The sequence below is a fragment of the Rhinopithecus bieti genome, unplaced genomic scaffold, assembly GCF_001698545.2.
Source record: "Rhinopithecus bieti isolate Rb0 unplaced genomic scaffold, ASM169854v2 scaffold_73682, whole genome shotgun sequence".
Classification (NCBI taxonomy): Eukaryota; Metazoa; Chordata; class Mammalia; order Primates; family Cercopithecidae; genus Rhinopithecus; species Rhinopithecus bieti.
In genome coordinates this window covers 2,546,060-2,566,501 of record NW_016829166.1, presented here as the reverse complement: position 1 = coordinate 2,566,501, position 20,442 = coordinate 2,546,060, and the positions used below count along the sequence as shown (strand labels likewise).

The window sequence follows — 20,442 nt, the reverse complement described above, 5'->3', positions numbered from 1 at the left end:
TTTTTTTTTTTGAGACGGAGTCTGGCTCTGTTGCCCAGGGTGGGGTGCAGTGGCCGGATCTCAGCTCACTGCAAGCTCCACCTCCCAGGTTTATGCCATTCTCCTGCCTCAGCCTCCCGAGTAGCTGGGACTACAGGCGCCGCCACCACGCCCAGCTAATTTTTTGTATTTTTTAGTAGAGACGGGGTTTCGCCGTGTTAGCCAGGATGGTCTCGATCTCCTGACCTCGTGATCAGCCTGTCTCGGCCTCCCAAAGTGCTGGGATTACAGGCTTGAGCCACCGCGCCCGGCCTCTGTAACTTCTTTATCACCCCTCCTACATGAGACAGTCATCGAGAACAATAGTTTATGCTTCGAGATCTTTGTGACATATATTTTAAGTTAACATTATATTTCTAGTACATCAGTCTTGCTTCCTTGTAGTGAACAAATTAAAGTCTTTCCTACCTGAAAACATTAAATGTATTTATCACATTTTGTTGACTTCATTGATTTTTATGTTCTTCGTGGCACTCTTGGTTTTCCTTATTCTTTTTGTTCTTGAGAACACAGCAGGACTTTCTTTAGTTTTGTTCTATGCAAATGTTTTATAGTATCTCATACTTAGATTATCATGGTTCAGACATTCAAGAGAGGATAAAAACAATTGAAAGTAAAACAGAGCAAGTAGGGATTTGTTTGTTTGGTGTATGTGGTGTTTGAGGGCTTTTTTTTAGACAGTCTTGCTCTGTCACCCAGGCTGGAGTACAGTGGTGTGATCACGGCCCACTACAGACGTAGCCTCACGGGTTCACGTGCTTCTTCCACCTCAGGCCCTGCCGAGTAGCTGGGACCACAGACATGCGCCACCACGCCCTGCTAACTTTGGTATTTTTTGTAGAGACTGGATTTCGCCATGTTGCCCAGGCTGGTCTCAAACTGCTGGACTCAAGCGATCTGCCCAGCTCGGCCTCCCAGAGTGCTGGGATTACAGGCATGAGCCACTGCGCCCAGCCAGAGAAAATAGCTTGTAAGAATTTTTCAATCCTAGCTAAAGTTGTGAATTTGGGCTTCCTTTAGAAAAGCTTTATTATTATCCTAAACATACTTTGGCATTTGAAAGTAGGTTATTAAATATAATGTGTGTGTGTGTATAATTCTTTTTAAAAACGATTCCTTTATTAAATTGTCCTTTTTCTCTTCCTAGGTTCGCCAAGCAGCTTTTCAGTCTCTGGGGCCTTTCATATCTACTTTTGCTAATCCATCTAGCTCAGGCCAGTATTTTAAAGAAGAAAGCAAAAGTTCAGAAGAGATGTCAGTAGAAAACAAAATAGGTATAATTTTAAAACCGTTTTCTAGTTTTAAAACTTTGTTTTCTAATTGTACTGCTTTTAAACATTATTTCCACTATTCTGCAACAAATGTTATTTTTTGATAGTTTGCTATTTCTCTTGAATATAAAAATTGGTGAATATTTTTATAGAGCTTTTTTTTAAGTGCATTTGTTTGTTAAGTATCTCTTTGGTTACATGTCGAATGAGTAGATGCATGTAACACAATTAGGTAGTTGCCTGGCACATAGGAAACTCTAAATGGTAGATTATGACTTTTAAAAAAAAGTTTATTTAATACATTATTTACCTAGTCAATCATTCATTGATATCTACAATATACAGGGTAATTGTTATACACTGTGAAGTATTTTGTTTTTTGTTTTTTAAGGAGTAAACTTAATTTAGGAATAGGTTTTATTGTCCTTTTCTGTCAAATAATTTAGTTGTGCATCTTGGATTCTCTGTCAATGGTGATTGTAATCTGTCAGTTCAAGGAGAAAGCATTGGAATGATTAACACCAATTTATTATATTTGTTAGCCAGTATATCAGTTTTAAGTATATCAGTCTCATAGGGAAACCAGAGTTTTAAATAAAGCTTAAAGAGTCAACTGGGATTTTATTTTAAATGTTTTTGCATCAGAATTTTTCTATTTAATTTAAATTTTAGAATTTATTATAATATATATTTAGGGGAAAAACTAATTCAAGCCTAACTTATTAGTATGTGGGAAATGTACACAAACTTTTACAGTTATGCACTTGTACAAGTTTTTGAAACAGTCCCTGCTGTAATGCTTGAGTTACCATAGTGTCTTTTCCCTCCCTTGTCATGATGCTAATGGACATTTTCTTCTGTAGGTCTTGATACTGTGCTATTTGCTTTCTTGGTGTTTTGATTTGGCAGTTCTTCTTTCTTCTCTGCTGCCTTGTTTTACCTTTTTGCCCGTTCTCCTACTGTCCTGCTGAATAGCCAAACAAACCTGAGGTACTGTTTTTTGTAAAGGAAGAAAATCACTCAAACCTGTCTTCCTAGCAAGCAAAGTCTGTCAGTTTTTTTGAAAACAGGTGCTGCAAGGAGTTTGACAAAAGTGATGATGGTGGGTGGGGAATTTTATCTGTTTTTCATTTTTGAAATCAGCATACTTAAATTACTTCTGTATACTGAAGAATGTTACATAACTTTTGTTTTAAAATCTGAAATGGGTCTAGTAAGTCAAACTATAAATTTACAGAGAATTGTATAGGACGATTTGGTAAACTTTCTTCTCTTTCACAACTACTCACTCGGCCTTTGCAGTGTATAAGCAGCCATAGACATTACATAAATGGACAAGCTTGGCTGTGTTCCAGTAAAACTTCATGATCTAAACAGTGTGCCTATCAAGGCCATGTTTGCTGTCTACCGGTGTGTAGCATTATTGCAAGAGCTATTTAAAGGCAGTTTAATTTCTTGATTCTTCTTCCATTGTAATAAGGTATGTCTTAATGTCCAGGCAATACTATATGTATTGCTGATCTTCAGTAATATTATTAGAGCTTATTAAATTATGTTAATGATATGGTCGGTGGAAGAGAGCATTCCTGGCTAAGGAAGGAGTTATGTAAAAGCTTTTATATTGTAAAAGCTTTTGCACTTTTTGACATTCTATCTTTATAAAGAAGTACTACTGTATATTATTAAATCTCAGAACCATTAGTTTGTTTGCCCTCCCTCAGATAGCACACTGGCATTTGTCTTAAGCTGTCTTAAACTGTTGTGGTGTTAAGATTGATTGATTGATTATGCAAAAGTTAACTGAGCACCTACTATGAACCAGAAACTTTACGTGGAAAGATAGAACTTAGTTCCTGTCCTCAAAGTTCTCTCAGTTTCTTAGATTCAGGTTTTTCAAACAATGTCTTACAAAGTAAGAAAGTTTTTGGCAACATATTTCCACCACTGTTTATTGTATAGTGTTTCATCTGACCCTAGAATACTGTTTGAAGCATGTATTGATTCCAAACATCTGACTTACACATCAGATCTTCCGCTCACCCTGGATCAGGCTATTAATGCTTCTTTGAAAGTGCTGATAAAGCCTGCTTCACAGAAGCAGAGTTGAAATACTCAAATCTGCATTTTGAAAGTATGTAAAATAAGCATTCGTTATCACATTGTTCTCTGAATGCACCATGTTTTCTTAATTCTCCCTGTTTTTGTACTTGCTGCTCTCTGGGAAGCTTCTTGTTCCATCCATACCTTCATTTAACAAAGTCCTGTCTTAGACTCACTGACTTGTCCAGGAAGTACAGAGCTTTTGTCTTCGTCATCAGTAGCGCTGTGAGCACTATTTTAATCCTATCCTTTTGGCTACATATTGGCATCTGTCATCAGTAGCCTCCCGGCCATGCGTTGTGGCATCCAGCTCCTCCCATTGCCTCTGCTGGGACTTGCCCTTTGGTGCACATATTAATCCTGAATGAATTATTCTAGGAAAATATGGATTTGACCTCAAAAATCTGAAATAACCACTTTTGCTGGGGTTTTCCAGTTTAGCTTAATGCTAACTATATGAAAAAAAAATATTAGCACAAATTTGGAAATATTTCATGAATGCTAAAACTTCATTGAGTTAATTCACAGTACTTGGAAGGTGTATCCTGGAGTGTGTTTGCTTTTATCTCAGGATACAATGCCTCTTTAGCCAGATGTTCTACAAGTCATTTTCTCCTTGAAATACCTGTAGTTAATTTTCTAGGCCCATAGTCTTTCGTAAGGAACTCTGAGGATATTAATTGCAAACTTACGTAGGCACAAAAAGACACTTAGATTCCCCCTTAAGTAGGTAGTTTCTGGACTGTCCTCTGGTGCTCTTGACACCTACATCTCTTAGGAGACGGTAATTCTCATTATACAGAGTCACAAAGGGCCTCAGTTTTCAAAAAAAATTTGTCTTACACAATAGCTTTTCAAAGTCTGACAATTAGGAATATCAGAATTTTAGCATTGTACAGCTTGATTTTGCATTGACTATTATACTTTACCAGGAAAAATTCGAATTTAGAGAATTTATACTTTTGACATTTTTGAAGCCATGCATGCTATATAGTTCTATCCAGAATTTAATACTGTACTAGGGAAAACTTCGTCTTCTAGTTTCATTGTAAGAGTTTTAAGTTTGGACAAACTAACAGGTTTACATTTATCAGACAAACAGTTACTTGACCAGTCATTCTCCGTTCATTTTTGCAGCTGAGAATATTAAAATTTAATTTTAACACCAAGGTGAAATAGTGATCAAGGAACTTCAAGCCCCTGTAATTCCATCACTTTGGGAGGCTGAGGCAGGAGGATCGCTTTAGCCCAGGAGTTCGAGGCTGCAGTGAGCTATGATCATACCACTTTACACCAGCCTGGGCTACAGAGTGAGACCCTGTCTCTTAAAAAAAGAATAAACAAAAAGAGAAGTTCATTATATTTATTGGATAGTACATATGAGGTCTTACAAGTTTTATCCATTTGCTCTTCTCTTCCCCCTTTCTGAACAATATCTTATTATAGATTTAAAATTTTAGTTTGAATAATTTCAGAAATTTTGCAAGAATATCACAAAGAATTTCATGTATCCATCTAGATTTTCCAAATACTGTTTTACCGTATTTGCTTTATTCTTTTTTTCTGAACTCTTTGAGAATACATTTTAGACATGATATTCTTTTACCTTTTAAAATAGTATGTATTTCTTTAAAACACAGATGTTAATATGTAACTGTAGTCCAGTTACCAAAATTAGGAAATTAACATTGATACAATACTGTTAGCTAATCTGTAGTCTTTATTGAATTTAACCAGTTGGCCTACTAATGTTCTTTATAACAAATAGCTAATCTATAGCCTTTATTGAATTTAACCAGTTGGCCCACTAATGTTCTTTATAGCAAATAGCTAATCTGTAGCCTTTAATGAATTTTACCAGTTGGCCCAGTTGTTCTTTATAACAAAAGGGAAGATTATATATTTTTTAATATGGACAAAATGGGAAATATGTAATTCATAAACGTATAGAAGACACATTTATTTTACATAATAGCACTAGTTTCAGGAGCTCCTTTGGGAGAGAGAAAACATCTTAGAGGTTATCTAGGTCAACTCCTCATTTTTATGAATAAGGAATAAGTGAGGAATCCTAGAAGTCATTGAAAGGCTCAGAGATTTATATTAACATAGTGCCAGTGTGAGAGTAAGAACTTAAAGTCTGGTTTCTTCACACTTATAAATAATTGTATTATATATGCATACTATATATATTGTAGTTAGAAGAAGAGAAGAAAAATACCAAAATTTAAAATGCAGTCACAATGTGTTATGTTTTCAGATGACTTAACAAATATGTTTTTGGTTATCAGTATTTTAAAAAATAATCACCTGTTTGTGAAAATATGGTTTTTAAAACAGCATTATGATGAGAGGGAACTTCCTAATTTCATGAGAATGTAGATGGTGACTGTTGACCTGGGAGCCCACGTAGGTATTAACATCACCCTCCTTTTGCACAGTCCTTTTAAGTCTCCGTTAAACATCTTTTTTATGTGTATTTGAAGGCACACAGGTGCTTTTTTCTGTATTCATCTTACGAATTGACTTACATATTCAGCCATCCTGATTTCCCTTTCATGTTTTTTGGAAGCAATGTCTCCTCACCTGTTTAATCTCTTCCTCTGTGTTTTTGAAGCCCATATTCTGTCCTCTTCTCAGAAAGACATTGCTTTATCAGTTATTCCATCAATCTCTGTGTCTCCAGTTCCTTCATCTCTTTTAACCTATTTTCCTCACCCTAAAAATATGCTCGTTATGCTTTTATACAGGAAGAATGCCTTCACTCTTTGTTATTCTATGCAATTGTTGTGTTATTCTTCGTTAATACTTGCTGCCTCCGCGTGGGTCAGCCCCACACATCTGAGTTGATGACCTCCACCTCTGTCTCAGTCTTTACCTCTTTCTCATAGATATCACCACCTAGAACCCAACATGGATAGCTAACTCAGCCTATCTCAACCTGAACCCGTTAGCTTTCATGTGAAACTAACTTGTTACCTGCAGCATGCAATAAGTGGAAAAGTCCTGTTAGTTTTTGCTGCTGTTTGAATGTGTTGTTCTGTAGTCCTGAAGACACTACCTCCATCAGAACATCATCACTTTTCACCTGCGCATCTGTAATTCCTGCCTCCTGTCTTACCTCTCAACTCCTTTTCTACACTTCCTCCAGAATGGTCTTTCTGAAACAACAGATCTGTCAACAGTTTCCTTAACTTCTACGTGATTTCCTGTGGTCCAGGATGAACTCTGGAGGTCTGCTGGTCTGGAATACAGTGGTTTCTGTCATATCTTTCATCCTTGTCATCGATCATTTCCTCATTGCTGATTCCTGAATGCGTCGCACCTTGTGTGCCACTCCGGCCTTTGCATGTACTGTTTCTCCTTTGGATACTTTTTTCTTCCCCTTAGCCCCATAAACATGTATTGGTTCTTCTGAGCACAACTCATAAACATGTATTGGTTCTTCTGAGCACAACTCATGTCATTTTCTTGAAGGCCTTTTAATCTTCACTCCCATCTCCTCCTGTGTTCACTGTGGATGCATCTGTGCTTACCACCTTGTCTAGCAGCGATTTGCTGATACATGTTCACTTTTTCTGTTTGCCTCTAGTTGTAATCTCAAGAGCAAGAGCTACATCTCATATTTGAATCCTCAGTACTGATTTCATTTCCTGGCTCTTAGTAGGTGCTCAATAAATGCTTGTTAAATTTAATTGAATCAAGTGATAACACTTACAGTCGTATTTTAGATCATAGATGGCAGTAATCAGTGGACTTTAATGAATTTGTACCAGCTGTCCTTATCAATTAAGTTGTGACCTCATTTTAGGAAAACCTTGGGGAGTAGAGATGAGTATTTTAGAAGAAACAAGTAATATTTACATTCAAGCAGATTTTAATATATTTTGTGAGATAGCAAATAAGTATCTTTCCTACTACTATCTTAAAATTTTTTTAAATTTTCGTTGTGTAATGTAAGCAAATAGGCTTTAGGTCTCAGCTTTTCAATATGTCATTGGAGTAGAGAGGCAATACAAGTAATCCTAAAAATAAAATAATTTAAATATAGTTGTGTATCTTAAAATGATTGTACGAATTTCTGTTTCCACTACTTTTCTTTAGTTATTTATTATTGAAATTAGCATGGTATTATAGAATCCCAGGATTCTTAAATATTACCTTCTCTAACTAATACATATTGCTTGACTATTTAGACTTATACTTAACAGGTATTTACATCTTTGAACACAGAACAGCTGATGGAGAAAGAAGCATTATAAATAATATACATAAACTCAATTTGTGCAGATAATCCATAATTTTTAATGTTTAACTTGTCTAAGTGCTATATGTAATATCTTTCATCAGTTTTTTTAAAGTAATTATCCTTTCTTACTGTTTTTTTTCCCACCAAATAAAACAATAAAAGGACCAGAGATCAAGAAGCCCCCGAGGATGTACAAGTCAGGCCAGAGGATACTCCTTCAGATCTCAGTGTTAGTAATTCCAGTGTCATACTGGAAAACACGTTGGAAGACCGTGCTGCTGAGGCATCTGGGAAGCCTCTAGGTGAAATTAGTGTTCCACTGGACAGCTCTTTACTTTGTACTTTGTCCTCAGAATCTCACCAGGAAGCAGCTAGTAATGAGAATGATAAAAAACCTGATAACTACAAATCTATGTTGCGACCAGAGGTTGGCACCAGTTCACAAGATTCAGCTCTCTTAGATCAGGAATTGTATAACTCCTTCCATTTCTGGAGGACTCCTCTTCCTGAAATAGATCTAGACATAGAGCTTGAACAGAACTCTGGGGGAAAACCCAGCCCAGAGGGACCAGAGGAAGCATCTGAAGGCCCTGTGCCCAGTTCTCCAAACATCACCATGGCCACCAGAAAGGAACTGGAAGAAATGATAGAAAATCTAGAGCCCCACATTGATGATCCAGATGTTAAAGGTATGGAAGTCAGTCAAGTTCTTTATTCTGAAATTGATTAAAAATATTAGTGTCTAAAAAATTTCATTTCAGAAAAAATTGCCATTTAATGATGTATTATGGACGGGGCACAGTGACTCATACCTATAACACCAGCACGTTGAGAGGTTGAGGCAGGAGAATCACTTGAGACCAGGAGGTCGAGACCAAACTGGGCAACATAGTAAGACCCCCATCTCTACAAAAAATGAAAAATTAGCCAGGCATGGTGGCACATGCCTGTAATCGTAGCAACTTGGGAAACTGAGGTGGGAGATCGTTTGAGCTTAGGAGGTTGAGGCTGCACTGAGCTGTAATTGTGCAGCCTCGACCTCCTAAGTTCAAATGGTGTCAAAGGATCATGCGCTGATAGTTCTCCAGCCTGGGCAACAAAGTAAGATCCTGTCTATTAAAAAAAAGAAAAAGGTAGTATGACCATCATTATGTATTTCTAAATTCTCTTGATAAATACAATTAATCTGATTTTCAGGAAATTTTTTATTTACAATAGGCTCATCATTGCATTCCTTACTGTCATTTTATTTGTTGATAAATCACTCTCTTTGAAATTTTCAGTCACTCAATGCTTTACAGTTTTAAAGTTTGGGCTCTGCCTTAACTATTTTGCACAGAGACTCACAACCTTTTTGTAAGATAGCAGTAGACGCAGTCATTCTTCTGTGGAAAGACTGTAGAATGTTCATTGCGCCACTGCACTGCAGCCCGGGCGACAGCAAGACTCAGTCTCGGGGGTGGGGAGGAAGAGACTGTAGAATGTTCACAGCAGGCATAGTCAACTCTTGATGAGTGTTTAATGTCTTTACAGCTTTCACCTTTCTGTTTAAATTTTATTATTTACCAACTTAAGTTTATTAAAGTTTATCGAACTTCAGTGACTCCGATTTTTTTTTGAAATGGAATCTCACTCTATCACCCAGGCTGGAGTTCAGTGGCACTCGATCTTGGTTCACAATAACCTCTGCCTCCTGGGTTCAAGCAGTTCTCCTGCCTCAGCTTCCTGAGTAGCTGGGATTACAGGCACGTGCCACTGCACCCAGCTACTGTTTTTTTTTTTTTTTTTTTTTTTTGAGACACAGTCTCACTCTGTCACCAGGCTGTAGTGTAGTAGTACCATCTCGGCTCACTGCAACCACTGCTTCCCGGGTTCAAGCGATTCTCCAGCCTCAGCCTCCCAAGTAGCTGGGACTACAGGCGTGTGCACCATGCCCAGCTAATTTTTGTATTTTTAGTAGAGACAGGTTTCACCATGTTGGCCAGGCTGGTTTTGAACTCCTCACCTCAGGCAGTCCGCCTGCCTTGGCCTCCCAACATGCTGGGATTACAGGTGTGAACCACCGTACTCAACTTATTTTTCTTAAACCATATATGGAAAAAAAGATTACCAGTTGTCCTTAAGCTGGTTCTGGGAGCTCTCATTGTATTATAGTACCTGCTAGTTCTCTGACATAGACTAGTCACTTAAATATTAATTGAAATATGGAAAGAATTGCTCTAAATTTTTCTTTCAGTAAATCAGTGAAAAGAAATATGCATATGTTGCTTTTTAAAAAGATTTACATGTACATGCATACAAGTTTCTTGATATGACTTTGTGTTTCAGAAGATATCCAATACTCTTCATACTGTAAATTTACTAGCTGCAGTTGAGAGAGTTCAATACAAATAACAGGCATACCTTGGAGATACTGCTGGTTCAGTTCCAAACCACTGCAAAAAAGCAAATATTGCAGTAGAGTCATACAAATTTTGTGGTTTCCCAGTGCATAAAAAGTTATGTTTACAGTCAAGTGCAGTGTCTTTCACCTGTAATCCCACTTACCTGGGAGGCTGAGGCAGAAGGGCAGCTTAAGGCCAAGAGTTTGAGACGAGTTTGGGCAATATAGCAAGACCTTCATCTCTAAAAAGATTTTGAATAGTAGCTGGGCATGGTTGCACACACCTGTAGTCCCAGCCACTCGAAAGGCTGAGGTGGGAGAATTGCGTCTAGGAGTTGAAGATTTCAGTAGCTATGATCGCACTACTACACTCCAGCCTGGGTGACAGAGTAAGACCCAGTCTCAGAATTTTATAAAAGTCGTGTTTATACTATACTGTAGTAAGCGTGTGATAGCATTTTGTCTAAAAAAAAAAAAAAAAAGTACATACCTTCATTGAAAAATTACTAAAAAATGCTGATGATCATCTGAGCCTTACACAAGTTGTAGTTTCATTGCTGGCGGAGAGTCTTGCTTCAGTGTTGATGGCTGATGGCTGCTGACGGGTCAGGGCAGCGATTGCTGAAGTCTGGGGCGGCTGTGGCGGCTGTGGCAATTTCTGAAAATAAAACAGCATGGAAGCTTGCTATGTCAGTTGACTCTTCCTTTCATGAAAGAGTTATCCGTAGCTAGCAATGGTGTTTGTTGGCATATTACCTGCAGGAGACATCTTCTTTAAAAATTAGAGTCAGTCTTCTCGAACACCACCACTCTTTTATCAATAGGTTTATGTAATATTCTAAATCTTTTGTTGTCATCTCAACAATGTTCACAGCATCATCACTAGGAGGAGATTCCATCTCGAGAAACCACTTTCTTTGCTCATCCTAAGAGGCATTTGTTCCAGTTTGGTCAGGAAAGCCGGATATAGTGACCATGTACCTGTGATCCCAGCTGAGGACAGGAGAATTGCTTGAGACCAGGAGTTCAAGGCTGTAGTGGTTATGATTGTGCCTATAAGTAGCCACTGTACTCCAGCCTGGACAACATAAGAAGACTCTGTCTCTCAAATTAAAACAACAAAAAACATTTGATTATGAGATTGTAGCATTTCAGTCACATTTTCAAGCTCCACTCCTAATTTTAGTTCTCTTGCTATTTTTACTCTATCTACAGTTACTTCCTCCACTGAAGTCTTGAACCCTTCAAAGTCATTTATGAGGGTTGAAATTACCTTCTTCCATACTCCTTTTAATGTTGATATTTTGACCTCCTCCCATGAATCATGAATGTTCCTAATGGCATCTGGAGTGGTGAATCCTTTCCAGAAGGTTTTCAGTTTACTTTGTCCAGATCCACCAGAGAAATCACTATTTATGGCAGCTATAACTTTACAGAATGTATTCCTGAAATAATAAGACTTGCAAGTTGAAATTACCTCTTGATCCTTGGGCTGCAGAATGGGTTTTGTGTTAGCAGGCATGAAAACAACATTGTCTCCTTGTACACCTCTGTCAGAGTTCTTGGGTGACCAGGTGTATTGTCAATGAGCTGTAATAATTTGAAAGGAACATTTTTCTAAGCTGTAGGTCCCAACAGTCGGCTTAAAATACTCGGCAAACCTTGCTGTAAACAGATCTGCTCTCATCCAGGCTTTACTTTTCCAGTGACAGAGCACAGGCAGAGTAGATTGAGCTTAATTCTTAAGGGCCCCAGGATTTTTGGAATAGTAAATGAGCATTGGTTTTCACTTTTTTTTTTTTTTTTTTTTTTTTTTTTGACAGTGCCTCACTCCGTCACCCAGGCTGGAGTGCAGTGGCGCAATCTCAACTCACTGTAACCTCTGTCTTCCAGGTTCAAGCGATTCTCCTCCCTCAGCCTCCCAAGTAGCTGGGACTACAGGCACGCACCACCATGCCTAGCTAATTTTTTTTTTTTTGTATAATGGGGTTTCACCAAACTGGCCAGGATGATTTCACACTCTTGACCTCAGGTAATCCACCCACCTCAGCCTCCCAAAAGTGCTGGGATTACACGTATGAGCCACCACTCCTGGCCTGGTTTTAACTTAAAGTCACTAGCCACATTAGTCCCTAACAAGAGTCACCTTGGCCTTTGGAGCTTTGAAGCCAGGCATTGACTTCTCTTTAGCTAGGGAAGTTCTAGATGGCATCTTCTTCCAATAGAAGACTGTTTTATCTGTGTTGAAAATCTGGGCTGGGCGGTGTGGTTTACGCCTGTAATCCCAAAACTTTGGGAGGCCGAGGTGGGTAGATCATCTGAGATTAGGAGTTCGAGACCAGCCTAGCCAACATGGTGAAACCCTGTCTCTACGAAAAATACAAAAATTAGCTGGGCATGGTGGTGCATGCCTGTAATTCCAGCTACTAGGGAGGCTGAGGCAGGAGAATTGCTTGAACCCAGGAGGCAGGGGTGGCGGTGAGCCAAGATTGTGCCACTGTACTCCAGCCTGGGTGACAGAGCAAGACTCCATCTCAAAAAAAATCTGTTGTTTGGTGTAGCTACCTTAGTGGCTTAAGAAATTTTAGCTAGACCTTCTGAATAACTTGCTGCAGCTTTACCTAAGCACTGGGTGCTTCACCTTGCACTTCTGTGTTATGGCGATGGCTCCATTCCTTAAACCTCGTGAACTAACCTCTGCTAACTTTCAGCTTTTCTTCTCAGCTTCCTAAACTCTCTCAGCCTTTATAGAATTGAAGCCAGTTAGGGCCTTGCTCTGAGTTAGATTTTGGCTTAAGAGAACATTGTGGCTGGTTTGATTTCTGTCCAGACCACTCAAACTTTCTGCATATCAGCAATAAAGCTGTTGTTCCTTCTTCTTCTTTGTGTGTGTGGAGTAGCACTTTTAATGTCCTTCAAGAACTTTTCCATCTGCATTTATAACTTGGCTAACTGATGCAAGTGGCTTAGCTTTTGGGCTTTCTTGGCTTTTGACATGACTTCCTCACTAAGCTTAATCATTTCTAGCTTTGGATTTCAAGTGAGAGATGTGTTACTCTTCCTTTCACTTGAACTCTTAGGGGCTACTGTTGGGTTATTTATTAATTGGCCCAATTTTAATATTGTTGAGTCTCAGGGAATAGGGAGACAGGAGAGAGATGGGTAGACAAAGTCGGTAGAGCTGTAAGAACACACACATTTATCGTTTAAGTTTGCTGTCTTGTCTGTCTTGTACAGCTAGTTCGCAGCTCCCAAAACAATTACAATAGTAATATCAAAGATCACTGATCACAGATCACCATATCAGATATAACAATAATGAAAAAGATGCAACTAGTACAAGAATTACCAACATGCAATACAGAAGCACAGAATAAACACATGCTGTTGGAAAAATAGCACCGATAAACTTGCTAAATATAAGCTTGCCACAGACCTTCAGTTTATAAAAAGTACAGTATCAAGCCCGGCATGGTGGTGTGTGCTGTAGTCCCAACCACTCAGGAGGCCGAGGCTGAAAGATTGCTTGAGCCCAGGGGTTCTGTGCTTCAGTGAGCTATGATCATGCCTTGTGAATAGCTTTCTGCAAGTAACTCCAACCTGGGCAAAATAGTGGGACCTCACCTCTTTAAAGAAAAAAAAAAGCAAAAGTGTAGTATCTACAAAGTGCAATAAAACAAGGTGTGCCTGCACTTTCCAGTGGACAGAATGGATGGGGGATGATACACACACACACCTACACACCATGCACTTTATATGGGACAAAACGTTTTAACGTTTCTTTCTTGTACAGTCTATTTTGAGTACTGTTTTGGTTTGGCTTGGGAGTGATCCCAAAAGGGAGTGGCTGAAGTGATTAAAAGGGTTGGTGAAAATTGCAGCCGAAATTCTGAAGATAATGAAAATATTCCACCGCAACTTTTTGTGAGTGAACACGTTCAGTTTTCTTAAGTTAGCAAGTAATAACCTAATGGACTAGAACCTCATCCTGTATGTTTCTTGCATGTCTATTGTCAGACACTTAATATACTTAGATGAGAAATTTTATAAATGCTGCATCTTAATAGATTATCTTAATAAAACAGTTACTGATTGTTTTGTTTAAAATGTTCATATTTTGAACATCGAAGTGGATTGTTACTTGGAATAAATGCTAAGCAATATTTTTTGCTAAATTTCTGATTTATTTGGGGAGCAGGAAGAATGCCTTATCTTAATTTTGAATCACCTTTGTAAGTAAGGTGCAACCCAAAACATAGGCAATGCTAGTTGCCAGAGTTTTGAACCCCTGCCTGGTAAGTTGTCCTTTTGGTTTGCTGTAAGCAAGGCAGTGCTCATTTGGGATTGTTGTGTTTGGGAGAAGATACAATTCTCATTTTCAAAAAGAATTAGAAATAAGCAGTAGTAAGACACGAGATGTTTAAATGTGACTGTGACAAGAATCTTTGTAATTACCATTGTTTTATGTTGGCAGGGTTTGTGTGGCTGCTCTGCTGCTAAAATAGCTTAGTAAGTAAGACTTGTCCGTTTGATTCATGCACTACCAAAACAGAGTTAACTTTTACTGAAATTGACTCCTTTTAATAAGCTGGAGGCAGCTCCAGCAACTAGATAGCGTTTCTCTTTTCATACTAACGCAGAATAATGTACAGTAGCAGATAAACATTTTTAATCTCATGAAAGCATATTAGTTTTCTACTTTTTCTCTTGAAGGACTAATGATTTACCACAGTAGAAATTTTTTTCCAGCTTTTTGATTGCAGTGTCAAAAAAGTATATATTTCATTGATAACGTACAATGCAAATGGAGAACAGCCTTGTAAGAATATTGCAATGGTGTTTCTTACTTTGTCCATTTCCTTACTTTGCCTGTAGCACAAGTGGAAGTGCTGTCCGCTGCACTACGTGCTTCCAGCCTGGATGTACATGAAGAGACCATCAATATAGAAAAGAGAAGTGATTTGCAAGATGAACTGGGTATAAATGAGCTACCAAATTGTAAAATAAATCAAGAAGATTCTGTGCCTTTAATCAGCGATGCTGTTGAGGTAACCAACTCAGTAAAGTATTTACCAAGTGAGAGTAGTTTGAATCAGAAGTCTTTCATTGGGGAATAGTTGTAGCTGATCACTTTTAGTTTGTATGTTCTGTTTGTTGCTGATTTTTTAGCTCTTCCTTTTGCATAAAGTATTTGTTTTCATCACATCCTGTCCTCGTGACATCAGTGTCATATGAAATGCCTGGAAAAGTAAATCCCACTTCTGTCTATATGACCATTTAGTAGACTCTATGTTAATGTAGCTCACTGCAGTGAAATAGTCTTACTGGAAACAAAGCCCTTTATCAAGAATAATTAACTCTTCCCTTTTCTTTTTGGAGAGGTGCTTTGTTTCTGATCGGACCATTTCACTGCAGCAAGCAACACAGTATTCTGAGCAGAAGATCGGGACTTGAGGCCATGTTGCGGAGGGCCAGTGACATTATCTGGACTCTGGAGTGTGAGGGTGGGTACTGATCCTAGCATCATCTTCCCTTTGTACTTACAGCTGTTCTCTGTGATCCTTCCCTGATTTCCTGCTGCATCTCCATCAAGCCAGCATTATTTGGTATCAGTGCTACTTAGCCATTGTTTATATAAATGGGGAGAAGGAATGCACCACCGATTGCCAGAATCGCATGGTCACAGATCATAGTGGCTTGAATGAGAAGCTCAGGAAAGAGTACCTGCACACACTGGGGACGGCAGGAGGGTTCTTAGAGCTTTAGCGCGTTTCTGTTTTGATTTCTGTTAGACGGCATGTGGTATAGTTAGAAATCTATATGATACCACTGCTTTGGATTGAAACCCTGACTATTTATTGGAGATTTGAATAGTATTAATATATCTGCATCTTAGAAGGTGTTATGTTGTTGTTGTTACTGTTTTTGGCTGTTAACGTATACATAATTTGTGAAATGAGATATTAACAGCCAAGAATAGAAATAGAAGAAAAACTGCATATGACACTCCATGGTCTCTAAAACAGTGGATCAAAAGAATCCTCTCAGTACTATTTCATAAATAAGCTAATTTGAGCTGTTTGGACCATTTCAAAATTACTTTCAAATATTGTTTTAATTGCTCTCATTTTCTGGAGTTGTTTTTCACACATTTGACAACCTATTCAGCAAGTTAGGTTTAAAGTAGGGAAAGTTCTTAGGTATGGCTGTAAGCTTTTAAAAACGTGAGGAATGTATATGTTTATTACTTTTGGCAGTCTTGAAAGGTAAGTAACTTAGTAAGATGGCTTTAGATGAAGAAGCACAGCCAGGACGGCTCTTTAAGTAGTTATTTTTTCCTAACAGAATATGGACTCCACTCTTCACTACATTCACAGCGATTCAGACTTGAGCAACAATAGCAGTTTTAGCCCTGATGAGGAAAGGAGAACTAAAGTACAAGTAAGTGACCAAAAAATGTGTTCTTTCGGGGGTGTGTTCCTAATTCCTCTTTTAGAGCCCATTTCTGACCTAATTTGCCCCTTCTTTGTGATGAGTATTCTAAAAATTATGACTAGTGTGTCATATTTTCTATAAGGAAATTGAAATAGTAGAGAGAGGAACATGTAAGCACAAATCTTCCCTTTCCTACCTCTGTGATCCCATTCTTCATTCAGAGTGACCACAGTCACACAGCTTATCTTCCTTCATGTATCTTCATGGGCACATAAACATACACATGTGTCCCTTTTTATCATTCAAGACAACTGTGGTCATCCCATCCTACCTAGGTATTTCCTCTTGTTCACATTGCCAATAATTATAAAATACAGCTCGATTTCAGAGATGAAAATATGAAAAAATATGAAAATTTTGAAGTGCCGTCAGTAACAAGCTGCAGGGAAACTGTGCTCACGGAATCATTGGAATGTGGTAGCTGTGCCTTGCCTTGCTCTTTTCTTTTCTAACAGTCTGACGTGGTGATCTCTCCTGTAAGCACACTAGGACTCCCTCACCTTCACAGCAGCACAGCCCGGTGTACATGCCACACCCGTGGTCTCCATTGTAAGAAGGCTCTGTGGGAGATGCTACTCGTAGTTTCACTTTGATGCTATAAGAAGTGCTACATTCACTATGACTGTCTAGATGTGTTGTTTGCTTCTAGGACTTTATTATTATTAGAGATGGAGTCGCACTCTGTCACCCAGGCTAGAGTGCAATGGCACCATCTCAGCTTACTGCAACCTCCGCCTCCTGGGTTCAAACAGTCCTCCTGCCTCAGCCTCCCAAGTAGCTGGGACTACAGTTGCGAGCCACCATGCCCAGCTAATTTTTTGTATTTTTAGTAGAGACGGTGTTTCGCCATGTTGGCCAGGCTGGTCACGAACTCCTGACCTCAAGTGATCCACCCACCTCGGCCTCCCAAAGTGCTGTGATTACAGGCATGAACCACCGCACCCGGCCTTAGGACTATATTATTATTGTTAGAAGTAGATTTCCCAGATCAAATGGTGTATTTATTTTGTTGTTGTTGTTGTTAGAGATGGGATCTCAGCTCTGTCACCCAGGCTGGAGTGCAGTTGTGAGATCACAGCTCATTGCAGGCTCAAACTCCTGGGCTTAAGCAATCCATCCTTCTGCCTCAGCCCCCCAGCTAGCTGGAACTACAGATGTGCACCGCCACATGTAGCCAATTTTTATTTATTAAAAATGAAATCAGGATTCAAAACAATAGTGTTTTGAAACATGCTTTTCCCCACTTATAGACATTTTCAGTATTTCAGATCTCATTTTAATGAGTTTATTTCCATTTTCATTTTGTGTATATGGGTAATTAGTTTATGTAGCTCAAAATTCAAGATACTTAACAGGCATTTATTGACATTCCCTTCTCAGTTTTTCTTCTTCACTTGTCCATTTTGCTTCCTGAGATGCAGCCATTTTTATCTTTCTTTTATATCCTTCCACAGCTATATTATACACACCTAAGCAAGATTGCAAATATGTTCTTCTTTTCCTCACATATATACAAATAGTTAGACACGGCACTTCAATTTTGTATGAATAATTGCTTAAATTTTCATTTAAAGAAGACAAGTGTTATTTTTGTTTTGAGACAGAGTCTCACTCTATCGCCCGGGCTGGAGTGCGGTGCTGCTCTCACGGCTCACTGCAGCTTCCACTTCCCTGGGCTCAAGTGATCATCCCACCTCAGCCTCCCGAGCAGCTGGAACTACAGCTGTGAGCCACCATACCTGGCTGATGTTTTAAATTTTTTGTAGAGACAGGGTTTCACCATGTTCCCCAGGCTGGGCTCAAGTGATCCACCCTCCTTGGCCTCTCAAAGTGCTGGAATTACAGGTGTGAGCCACTGTGCCTGGCTGGTTTTTGCTTTTTTAATGTTGCAAATCATGCAGAGCACCTGTTATTCTGCATTTGCTGGGTTATAACAAACATTGTCATCTCTGCCTACATTTAAAGGTGCTGGTGTTATTTTAATACGTCTTTTTAATTTAGTAATTAATTCTAATTTTCCTTTGAGCTGAGATGTTACTCATTATTCTCCTAGAGTTGCTTTTATTTGTTCATACATGTTTCCCTTAGCATGTTTTTTGTATCTCTTAGTTATTAGATACCTGAAAATTTGACACTGGTATTTCTCAACTGTTTTAGATGCCATGTTAAAATCTATATATTTAAAAATAATTTTGCCCAATTTATGTCTAAACTGCTCAAAATGCATCTCAACTGCTCAGTCACTGTGGTTTCTCTTTCTCCATTAGGATGTTGTACCTCAGGCGTTGTTAGATCAGTATTTATCTATGACTGACCCTTCTCGTGCACAGACGGTTGACACTGAAATTGCTAAGCACTGTGCATATAGCCTCCCCGGTGTGGCCTTGACACTCGGAAGACAGAATTGGCACTGCCTGAGAGAGACGTATGAGACTCTGGCCTCAGACATGCAGGTGAGTATAGCAGTTAAAGAATTAGCAGAACGTGCATGTGGAAGGCACCGTGCTTTGCTTTTCATAACCTAAAGAATTTCTGTTCGTGTTCTAGCATGTTCTTAGTGTTACAGGAAATTATGTGTGGAAGAGCTTAAGAGTAGTAACAGAGCATGTTCTTTTTGCACTGTCAGAGTCCCACAATTTGGCTTCTTCATTTTCATCTAAAGCATTAGAAATTGTTAGCACATTCAACATGCCTACATTCCTAACTTAAAATGTGTTATTATCTAGAGTTTATCTGTAAATTAATTGTTGAGAATATAGGATTTAATTTTTCACCTAGAAATAGTATTATAAATGCTTATTTGATTTTCACACTAGATCTCAAAATATTGGTTTAAACTCTAGTAGAACTGTAGTATTACTAGCGAGTGTGAAGATCTGGGCCCCGCGTGCCTTGAGCATTGCAGTACGGGCAGGAGAAGTTCTGTGGTTCTTGCTCTCCTCGTCCCCACACACCACCCCACCCCCTTTCAACAGAACTCTACACAAGGTAAACCCTTGCTTCAGGTCATTTTGTCTGCACATCTGTGACTTTCCTGTAACCTCTTCCCAGGCTTGATGACCTAACCTCCCCTGCCAGGCTGATTTCTATATAAACAGTTTGCCTCTCTTTGAACACACCCGTTCCTTCAGTGAAGTTGATCTCTCAGTTATTTAAAAAAGCAGTCTGATTAGGCTAATTTGTACTGAAATGTGATGACTTTCCCTTAAACTTCTTAGTAATTATTATATTTTTCAGGGAATCAGTGCTGTTGACTCAGCAGGTTCTAAGTGGGAAGTGATCTTGATAGGTCAAGTTCCTCCTTTGACGTATGAGGTTAGGAAAGCCGGGCCCAGGAGAAGTGAATTTATCTGTGTTCATACACTTCTTCGGTGCTGCGTCTGGCCATGGAACCACAAAGGCCCAATTTCCATAGAGTGCTTTGTCCTGTGTATTCGTGTTTTCAGTCTTTATTCCACAGAACTGTAGGGTTCCCGTGGGATAAATCTCCGGGGGCACCGGGGTGACTCTGATGCCTCAGAGTCTGGATTAGCAGTTTCTTCTCTCTGCTACCCGCCTCTTCCTTGAGAACATCTCTGCCTTCATCTGTTTTATATGTTGAACTTGGGTGTAAATTTTGATTTCAAGAGTGGATTCTGGGGGGGAAGGGAAAGGAAATAAAATGTTTGGCCTAAATTGTTTCTCTTTAGGTAAAGTTTTAAGTTACTATGTGAAAAATTAAGGCACTGTGGAGAAAAGGACGTTTTTAACTTAAAATTATTACAAATGCAGCACATTTCTGTTGAGGATTTCTTTTCCAAGGCTGTGTGCAGATTTTCCTAGTCTTATATTTCTTCAATTGCCAATTCCTTAAAAACACATTTTATTGTTCTGTTTTGTTTTTCTTTTTCTTTTTTTTTTTTTTT

General features: G+C 38.8%; 1 protein-coding gene across 1 annotated transcript in view; it reads left to right on the top strand.

Annotated features, from left to right (window-relative positions):
* The window catches only part of PPP4R1 (protein phosphatase 4 regulatory subunit 1), a 41,974-nt gene that overhangs the window by 9,909 nt on the left and 11,623 nt on the right, over positions 1-20,442 (top strand). Inside the window, 5 exon segments of the mRNA XM_017864680.1 lie at positions 1,187-1,313; positions 7,822-8,348; positions 14,918-15,090; positions 16,388-16,483; positions 18,805-18,990. Of these exon segments, the coding sequence (XP_017720169.1) occupies positions 8,072-8,348; positions 14,918-15,090; positions 16,388-16,483; positions 18,805-18,990 (732 nt within the window). The 5' untranslated portion in view covers positions 1,187-1,313; positions 7,822-8,071.